At 41.3% G+C, this 10,201-nt stretch overlaps 1 protein-coding gene across 1 annotated transcript; it reads right to left on the bottom strand.

Moving 5' to 3' along the window:
- Nucleotides 1–441: 441 nt before the first annotated feature.
- On the bottom strand, nt 442–9,911 carry LOC140014164 (uncharacterized). The gene is made up of 3 exons (XM_072064578.1): nt 9,004–9,911; nt 8,338–8,787; nt 442–517 (listed from the first exon to the last, which is right to left on the bottom strand). The coding sequence occupies exons 1-3, from the start codon at nt 9,909–9,911 to the stop codon at nt 442–444; spliced, it is 1,434 nt and encodes a 477-aa protein (XP_071920679.1).
- Between the last annotated feature and the right edge of the window lie 290 nt (nt 9,912–10,201).

The raw sequence follows: 10,201 nt of genomic DNA, 5'->3' as shown, positions 1-10,201 counted from the left end.
GACCCGAACAGAATTTAAACGGGACTGACCCGAACAGAATTTAAAACGGGACTGACCCGAACAGGAATTTAAACGGGACTGACCCGAACAGAATCCAAACGGGACTGACCCGAACTGAATTAAAACGAGACTGACCCGAACAGAAATTTAAACGGGACTGACCCGAACAGAATTTAAACGGGACTCACCCGAACAGAATTTAAACGGGACTGGCCCGAACAGAATTTAAACGGGACTGACCCGAACAGAATTTAAAACGGGACTGACCCGAACAGAATTTAAAAAAGGACTTCACTGGGAAAGTTTAAACAATGAATTGAGTTTTTTTACCTTAGAATAGTTCAACTTTTGCGCCAAGAGGGAAATTTGGATCTTTGTGATTGAAGCGAGAGCTGATGTTGTTTCTTATGATCGAGTTTCGCAAATAACATCGATCCTTGCTTACTGGGAAGCTTTGTCTGTCATTGATTTAGGCGCCAAAAGAGAGCGGCTGCTTTTGTTTGTAACTGCAACATTCCTGCAAGAAAAGAAGAAATAATGGACTTGCCACCATTATTTGATCCGATTTGCCTTGAGAATCGTGTAAACATGAGTCTTGTGATGCTTTTACTTCTGCTTTGCGACGTTTGCCTTAGTCGAACTTGAAACCTTTCAAATTCTGAGACTGATAAAATACGGATTTACCACGTCATCCAATCCAGGTGGTAGCTTTGTTGAATGTTACTCTCTGTAGCTGATGATTGAATCCCTTATCTTTGCCCAAACCTTAGAGTTTATCATTCATTTGAATTCAATGGTGAAAGAATGATGCGTGAAAATTTATCACATAACAATCAATGTATATGCAAGATTATTTCCTATGTCAGGCAAAGATGAACATGCAAAAGAATGCAGACAACCATAGATAGTAGAATGCAAATGAATTAAAGAAACCAGGAGATTTACATTTTGTAAAAAAGGTGTTTATACAGAAAATACAAGTTTAGCCAATGAATATCATATTCAAGACTTCGGATATTTTCGCTTCGGAATCCGATACTGGCAGAAGTTTCACAAATATGAGGAAAACCCTCAATGAACCAGGTCACCAGCTGTTCCTTCTCAAGCTTGACTGTTGTGAAAACCTACCTTGGCGCCCTTTCGGGTTTTCACCAAGGTTGCCCCCACCCTTTTATTTTTGCTTTTGTTGTTTTTCTTTTCTCTTTTCCTTTTTCTTTTCTTTCTTTCTTTCTTTTTTTCTTTCTTTTCTTTTTTTTTCTTTCTTTTTTTTTTTTTTCGAGGTGCCCTTTCGGGTTTTCACCTAAAGAAGACTGAAATATTTCGACCATGATCGACTCAGAAACATGAATTAAGGATTTCTGGCATCAGTAAAATGTACTTCCCTTGTAAAATTAGGCGAAGACATTACGGACATCACCTGCCAGTTGATTAACAGATTTTCTAATAGAAATGCAGCAAGTGACAAAAGCCAGGACTTTGGGCTTTTAAATGAGGTCCGGTGGGGTGCTTTGAAAAAAGTTGAGGCTTAAAAGCAGATTTGATACGAGGGGTGAAATAACTTAAGATTGCACTGTTTGAAAACAACTCCAAAACTGAGGAAAATTTGCCCCAGTTTGATCAGCTTTTCTCTCTTTGCATTTTTCATTGCATTTTCCTCACTTTTGCATTTTTCTTTGAAAACTAAATTTGCCCCAGTGTAGGGTTCTCTCTTCTCTTTTTTTTCTTTCTTTTCTTTCTTTTTTCGAAATAAATTTGCCCCAGTGTGGGGTTTGCAATTCTCAAGAGTTATCAAATGAAATTTGTCAATTCTGATGGCTCAAAGGGGACAAGTAGAGATAAAATATTTTTAGTGTAAAAGAAGATGGCCTGACTTGCATTTCGCCATTTGCATGAATTTCTAAAGAAAATTTGCATGATCAAATGAAAAACTTTTTGCACATATCTGAGTTGATGGGTTGAAGGAATGCCCGTCCATCCATTTCCGCCAAGATGAGCGCTCCGCCAGGTAATACCTTTTGGACAATGAACGGCCCTTGCCAATTTGGAGCAAATTTGCCTTTAGGTTCATCTTGCATTGACAGAATCCGCTTCAGTACCTTATCACCTTCTTCAAATGTCCGCTGATGGACCTTTTTGTTGTAAGCCCGGGCCACACGTTTCTGATAGCACTGACCATGACAAATAGCATTGAATCGCTTCTCATCTATCAAAGTCAATTGCTCATGGCGCTGCTTGATCCAATCGGCCTCCTCCAATTTAGCTTCCATAAGGATTCGTAGTGACGGAATTTCAACCTCAGCTGGTAATACAGCTTCCATTCCATACATGAGTGAATACGGCGTTGCCCCAGTTGATGTTCGGATAGAAGTCCGATACGCCATTAATGCATAGGGCAACTTTTCATGCCAATCGCGGTGCCTTTCTGTCATTTTGCGGATAATCTTCTTCAGATTCTTATTTGCGGCTTCTACAGCTCCATTCATCTGAGGCCTATAAATGGCAGAATTGCGGTGTTTGATTTTGAATTGCTCACATAGTCCATCTACCATGTCATTGTTCAGATTCCTGGCATTGTCTGTGATAAGTGTTTCGGGTACCCCAAAGCGACAAATGATATGATCTCTCAAGAAATTGGCAACCACCTTCTTCGTGACATGTTTGAATGACTCCGCTTCAACCCATTTGGTAAAGTACTCGATCGCCACCAATATAAATCGATGTCCATTTGAAGCAGGAGGATCGATTGTACCAATCACGTCCATACCCCACATTGAACAGGGCCACGGGGCGGTCATGCTATGCAACTCAGTGGGTGGAGCGCGTATAATGTCACCGTGCATTTGACATTTTATACATCTCCGGACAAAGTCTATGCAATCATGCTCCATAGTAAGCCAGAAGTATCCGGTTCTCATGATTTTCTTCGCTAGCAAATGGCCATTCATGTGAGGTCCACAAACGCCACTATGCACTTCTTTCATCATATATTGAGCTTCATCATCATCAATGCACCTTAAAAGGTTCAAATTCGAGGTTCTTTTGTACAACACTTCTCCATTTAAGAAAAATTTTGAAGCCATTCTACGCAGAAAACTCTTGTCTTTTGTACCAGCATACTGAGGGTAGGACCCAGTTTTGAGAAACTCTTTAAGATCATTAAACCAAGGAGTAGTATCCGAGGACTCGTCTGCAGCCCAACAGTGGGCTGGCTTGTTTTGAAGTTGAATTTGGATTGGTTCGATCTTCAATTCATCTGGATATTGGATCATGGAAGCCAAGGTGGCCAAAGCATCAGTAAATGCGTTTCGGGCTCTCGGGAGATGTCTGAATTCCAAATTTTGAAATTGCTTGGCCAGAGTGAGCAGACTACAATGGTAGGGTAGAATTTTTGAATCTTTGGTTATCCACTACTTCAAAGTTTGGTGCACGAGCAAATCTGAATCACTAAAAGCTATCAACTCCTTGATTTCCATTTCCAAAGCCATTTTGAGACCAAAAATGCAGGCTTCATATTCAACCATGTTATTCGTGCAAGCGAATTGCAATTTGGCAGCGGCAGGGTGGTGCTTCCCTTCGGGTGACACCAAAACAGCTCCAATTCCAGCTCCGAGAGAATTTGAAGCTCCATCGAAAAAAAGCCTCCATTCAGGACTTTGTTCACTTATATCATCTACAGCGCCTACAAATAGGACCCTCTCGTCAGGGAAATAAGTACGGAGTGGTTGATAATCATCATCCCTTGGATTTTCCGCCAAATGATCAGCTATAGCTTGCCCCTTGACAGCTTTTTGCGAAGTGAAAACAATATCGAACTCCGAAAGAATTATCTGCCATTTCGCCAAACGTCCAGTCAACATCGGCTTCTCCAAAAGATACTTCAAAGGATCAGACCGGGAAATAAGATACGTGGTATGGCTCAACAGATAGTGTCTCAACTTTTGGGCAGCCCAGGCCAGTGCACAGCAGCTTTTCTCAATGAATGAATAATTAGCCTCGTACTGCGTGAACTTCTTGCTTAGATAGTAAATGGCTTGTTCTTTCCTTCCAGGGTCATCGTGCTGACCTAGAACACACCCTACTGCTCCTTCAAGCACGGATAAATACATAATCAAAGGTCGGCCCGATTTGGGCGGCACTAAGACTGGTGGATGCAACAAATAATCTTTAATCTTGTCAAAAGCCTGTTGGCACTCCTCATTCCAATACAACGGCACATTCTTCCTAAATAATTTGAACAACGGCTTGCATGTGGCAGTTAGTTGGCCAATGAACCTCCCGATAAAATTGATCTTCCCTAAGAAGCTTTTCACGTCCTTCTGAGTTTTCGGCACTGGCATATCTCGAATTGCTTTGATTTTCGCCGGATCTATCTCTATGCCCTTCTTGCTAACAATGAATCCCAACAGCTTACCCGCAGGTGCTCCGAAGGCGCATTTTGCAGGATTTAACTTCAAATTGTACTTCCGTAGTCTCTCGAACAGTTTCTTCAGATCAACCAAGTGGTCCTCTGCCCTTTTAGACTTGATTATAATATCATCCACGTAGACTTCCATCTCCCGGTGGATCATATCATGAAATAGGGTTGTCATGGTCCTTTGATACGTTGCTCCAGCATTCTTTAAACCGAAAGGCATGACTCGGTAGCAAAAGGTACCCCAAGGGGTAATGAAAGCAGTCTTCTCCCTATCCTCCTCTGCCATCAAAATTTGGTGGTAGCCAGCAAAACAATCGCAAAAGGTTTCAATCTCATGTCCGGCCGTATTGTCTAAGAGAATGTGAATATTTGGTAGAGGGAAATCATCTTTAGGACTGGCTTTATTGAGGTCTCTATAATCAACACAAACTCGCACCTCTCCACTCTTTTTTGGAACAGGGACTGGATTTGAAAGCTGTGACGGCCCCACCTTTCCCTAAGGCGAACCAGAGGGTTCGGCGGGTCGCCTGCCCAGCTCTCGCCGGGACTCAGTCGTTCACTACAGTCCTCAAATAGATTACAATATAAATCTCAAATATTACATCAAATTCTCCAATAATTACATGTCATAAGCGAAGCGGAAACAATTCCCAACTATACATAAAATGATTCCAACATCCAAATTGTACAAGATATAGGCCATCCAAACACGTGCACAAGTACTACAAGCCTTCCTTCGCCACGAGCCCTGGAGGGGAATAAAACATTTTGGGGGTGAGCTAAAAGCTCAGCGAGTAACCAAATAAAACCAGTAATCAAATATCTTTCACAATATTGCATTTCTATCCTTTCGATGATGTCATGATTCAAAAAACAAATGTCCGTTTATTGCTCTCGTGAGCCAGTGAAATCATAGCACTTGAACACCCAACGCTCAAATAGATCATTTAACATTAACATTAACATTAAGAGGGAGCCCCTTTTTGAGCTCCGGAGCCATTTGCTCCAAGTAAACAGAGGTGGAGACGTTGGTGTCCAGCACAAGACTCCCCAAGAACTCATTGAAGCCAAAATCATATCATGAATTCACATGCAAGCACGCATGAGATGCAGTCGAGTAAATAATGCAAGAAACAGTTCATAAGAAGCTTTAACGATAGTTTGGGGTCACTCACCTCCATGGCTCAGAAACCATCCATCATATATCATTGCCTTGCTCAAATCCAAGTCTTAGATCGCAAACTCAATGCAAACAAGTCCTTTAAAACTTCGGATAGCACTTCCCCTAAATTTGCTTACTTTCCCAGCCATCATGGCTTCATTATTTCTTCAGCCAGTCCCAAAGTCACACAAATAAGTTCATCTAATATCCATTCAGCAAGCTCCAAGAAGCACAAAGACAAGTCAAGCTAGGGAAAAAGTCCGGAAATGAAGGTTAAGCTCAAAACCAGAAAAACAGTTTTGACGTCATTTTGCGGTAATGGTGTCAATTTCACTATGATTATCGGATGGGGGTGTAAGACCCACCGTTTCGAAGCTAAGAACCAGGGCTACAACAATGTAGAAGGTCACTCAGTCCAGTTCCTAGTAAAACTAGGTCAAATATGCCAAAAATACCATACCAGAACCACTAAAACAGGTTCACAAATCACACAATGCTGTAATGAGTCCAACTCGGTCCATACAAGTCCAAATGCATTGATTCCAAAGGCATATGGTAGCTAAGACATCCAGCTACATTTCATCAGAAGACACCAACATCCAAATCCAAAGCAATTCCAGTCAAAATGGCCAATTACTAGTGCAGTTTTCGCATTCTGATCAACCCAGAACAGCAACAGTAAAATCGACATATCTCACTTTACACTAGTCCAAATGACCTGAAATTTTGCAGGCACTTCAAACTCATCAATACCTACAACTTTAATGTTTTGAGCAAAGTCCAATTCAGCCTCTAACCCTATGATCCAAAACCGGACAGAATTAGGGGTTTATGAACCCTAACTTTCCATTTTCCATCCAAATCCAAAATTGATTGCATTTATCAACAATTCACACCTACTAGAGTCATTTTAAACCATTACCATTCATCATACAAGGCCACAACATCCCATTCATATTAAACCAGAAAATTCATCATAAAATGGAAAACTTCACCAAATCACTTCAAATCAAGAAATAATTCACATAATCCATCACTTTAGCTACTACTAAGCATCACTTAAGCATCATTAGGTGTAGTAGGATGTTCAACCATCACTTACCTAGGAAACAAGAGAAAGGAAGATGTTGGACACCTTAGCTCTTCAAACAAACTTCACCACAACACTCACTAGTACCAAATGAAAGGATTTTATGGAGTAGAATCTAATTTAGGCAATTGTTTTGGTTGATTTGAGCTAATTGGGAGCTTGAACATTGAAGAAGCTTTCTTCCTTCTTGAGCTAAGAGGGCCGGCCAACAAGAGGTGAAAAATGGTGATTTTTGGGCAATTTTTGAAGATATTTAACCTTTGGTCAAAAAAAGTCAAAAATTGGAATAGTAAATCTTAAAGTAAAACCAATAAGAGGGTGACACTTGTCACCTCATTAATGCAATCTTATCACTTCTTTTTCCTCTCACATCAATCAAATCTCACTCTCTACTTATCTCTTAACACCCGATAAATTTTACACAGTATCCGAAACTTAACCTTATTGGCCGAATTTTTCCGAACTTTTCGCACTAGTGGGTCCCACGTCCATTATACACTCTTAATTTTCCAAAAACTCACCAAGGCTAGAAAAATCATCTAAAAACTATAATTACTCATAAAAATTCCTCAGGAAAATTTCCTAAGCCAGGAAATGCAGAAAACATGCTATTAAAGGAAATAAAACCCTCGGAAAAGATTAGGGTTTTTACGGGTTCTCACACTCATACTTTTCGGGGCGTCACAAAAGCCAAATTGGGTAATGGGAAACAATGATAATGTTGGTTTTGAGTTGTTTTTCAATTTGCTCTTTTATTTTGAGGCTTATATCTGGTTTGAATTTTCTGGGTTTTTGTTTTACGGGTGGAAAAGAAGGGTCTGTGGGTAACCTATGCACCACCACATCAGTTGAAATGCCAGTCATATCATCATAGGACCACGCAAATACATCCTGGAACATGGTCAAGAATTCAAGCATCTCCTTTCTCTGCCTTTCATTCAAATGAATACTTATCTGCACCTCCTTAACTTCATCCTCAGTGCCAATGTTAACCTTTTCTGTTTCTTCCAGGTTCGGTTTTGGTTTTTCCTCATATTGTTCAAGGTCATTTGCAAAAGAATCGAATACCTCCTCATTATCACTCTCGCTTTGGAGTTCGGATTCACAGACCTCCAAGTCGTGAGTGATATAGAAATTGCCATTATCGTATTCCAGAACTGTGATATCCAAAGGGTCAAATAATTTTATTTTTGGCCATCTGAAAGAATTAACGAATGTGGGATAATAAGCAAATAAGCATACAACAAACAAATGAACAAACAATATGAATATAAACAAGCGAATAAACAACAATGACAAGAACAACTTGTGCATTTTCATAAAACCTTTGATTGAAAGCAAATGGAAATGAAAACTTAACAATATTTACATGCACAAACGTTAGTCAAAAAGGAAAATTGTTTTCATTGGCTATTTACAGATGCAAAAGTATTTTCATGAATTCACATGAATGATAAACCCCTTTCAGTTTACCGAAACTCCTTCCGAACGGGCAGGGACTCGGCTGTCCAATTAGAAATTGACCCTTCAGGGATGTCAGGAAAGTCAGCCTCATCTGGAAAACTATCTTCAAATGTTGCCCCTACGAACAATTGGGCCAAACTAGCTTCAATTTCTTCAACTGGATTAACCTCTGATGTGATAACCTCTGTTGGTCGTGGAAAAGTATACCGCAGTGGTGGAATGTCAAAAACCCTTTGCCTGCCCTCTTTCTCTGCTCTTTTGCGCTCTTTCATCTCTTTGATGTCCTTGGCGGTTGGTTGGAAACCCAAACCGAATGTATCCCTTTTTTCCATAATCTCCACTGGCTTCAGGATTCCTTGCAGTTCACGCCCCAATCCTCTGTCTAATTTGTATCCTCCACGAATCATTTCCTTAGCCATCATTACACTTGCTTTTGAGAGAGCTTGTTCCTCCATTGTGATCCAACTTACGGAGACTATATCGGATGTGCTATGAGGGGACATGGTGGCACTTCGACTTCCCTCCTCTTTAGATCCAGAATCGGTGATTACCAGGCAGTTCTCTTCGGCAAAGATAGTGATTAGCTTGTCATTTACTACGAATTTCAGCAATTGGTGCAACGAAGATGGCACAGCCCCAGACTTGTGAATCCATGGCCTTCCAAGTAAAATATTGTAAATGCTCGGGAAGTGCATTACTTGGCAAGTTATTTGAAATTGGGCGGGCCCCATCTCGATTACTAAATCTGCCTCTCCTATCGGCTCCCTTTGAGCTCCATCAAACCCTCGAACGATAGTCCCTGAAGGCCTCAGCTTAATGTCTTGCAATCCTAGCTTCTCCAAGGTACTCCAAGGACAGATATTAAGCGCGGACCCGTTGTCAATTAGCACCTTCGGCAACATTTTCCCGTTGCACCTCACTGTTATGTACAACGCCCTATTATGTTCAATGCCCTCTGTCGGCAATTCATCGTCAGAAAAAGCAATTTGTTTGTTGAATAATACGCTCCCAACCACGTTTGAAAAATTATCAACAGAAATGTCCCTCGGAATTTGAGCTTTAGTTAATACGTCGATCAATGCATCCCTATGCACGTCTGAAGAGAAAAGTAAATCCAACATGGTTATCTGGGCAGGTGACTTGCTTAGCTTTTCGATTATGTTGTATTCACTTCTCTGGAGTCGTTTAAGGAAATCCACGGCTTCTTTCTCGGTGATTGTTGGCTTAATGGGCGGCTCGGAATTCTTTGCTTGAATCGGAATAGTAGTTTCAAATGGACTTACAGTCCTCCCCGATCTGGTAACCACTGACACCTCTTTCTTTGTAGCTGAATTTTCCCCGATCTGTATAATAGGTTCATCGTAATTCCACGGCACTTGTTGCAGGCTCAAAACAGGCTCTTGCCTCGGGAATTCGATGAATACCGGCTTCAAAGCTTCACTCTCTGCTGGCGTGAGATCCAAGACAAAAGGCTGGTTATCTTCTTCGAATGGTAATTCTATGATGAATGGTTGGTCTGTGACCCCAACTATCTCAGCTTCTCTTGCCAAATCTTTGACTTGTTCTTCGTACTCCGCATTGTCCAGAATGACCCCAACATGCTCTGGCAAGGGGTTTTGATTTACGTTCGGCCCTTGTGCCTCCCTTTTTCGGATTACAATCTCCCCGGCTTCAACCATATCTTGGATTTTATGTTTAAGAGCCCCGCAATCAAAGGTGGCATGTCCGGGGGCCCCAGAATGATAAGCACAGACAGCTTGTGGATTATACCACGCGGGCATGCCATAGGAATAGGTAGGAGGGGGTACCGTACCAATTTTCCCGGCGGCCTTTAACTGGTCATACAATTGGTCTAAAGGCTTACCTAAATTGGTAAATGTACGGCCAGGGGGTCGGTTGTAAGGTTCAGGAGGTGGAGGATGATTGTAAACAGGTCTATTTGGTGGAGAAAATCTTGGGTTATATGGAAGGCGAGGTCGATTTTGGGGTGGATTTGGTTGGGAAATTTGAAAAGGGGCTGAAGGTGGGTTAGGATAGCTTGGGCGAGGTCGAGGGTGGTGGATGTTGGTAG

The sequence above is a fragment of the Coffea arabica genome, chromosome 9c (genome assembly GCF_036785885.1).
Source record: "Coffea arabica cultivar ET-39 chromosome 9c, Coffea Arabica ET-39 HiFi, whole genome shotgun sequence".
Lineage (NCBI taxonomy): Eukaryota > Viridiplantae > Streptophyta > Magnoliopsida > Gentianales > Rubiaceae > Coffea > Coffea arabica.
The sequence above is the reverse complement of the archived record's forward strand: the minus strand, read 5'-3'. Positions and strand labels throughout refer to the sequence as shown.

What these genes read in the sequence shown, in the direction of transcription:
- LOC140014164 (XM_072064578.1), bottom strand. Translation starts at nt 9,911, where the DNA reads ATGCCCGCGTGGTATAATCCACAAGCTGTCTGTGCTTATCATTCTGGG. An exon ending in AAGGTGCTAATTGACAACGG is followed by an intron (nt 8,788 to 9,003) that starts GTCCGCGCTTAA and finishes TTTACTTGGAAG; the next exon opens with GCCATGGATTCACAAGTCTG. An exon ending in TTTGACATTCCACCACTGCG is followed by an intron (nt 518 to 8,337) that starts GTATACTTTTCC and finishes CTTTTCTTGCAG; the next exon opens with GAATGTTGCAGTTACAAACA.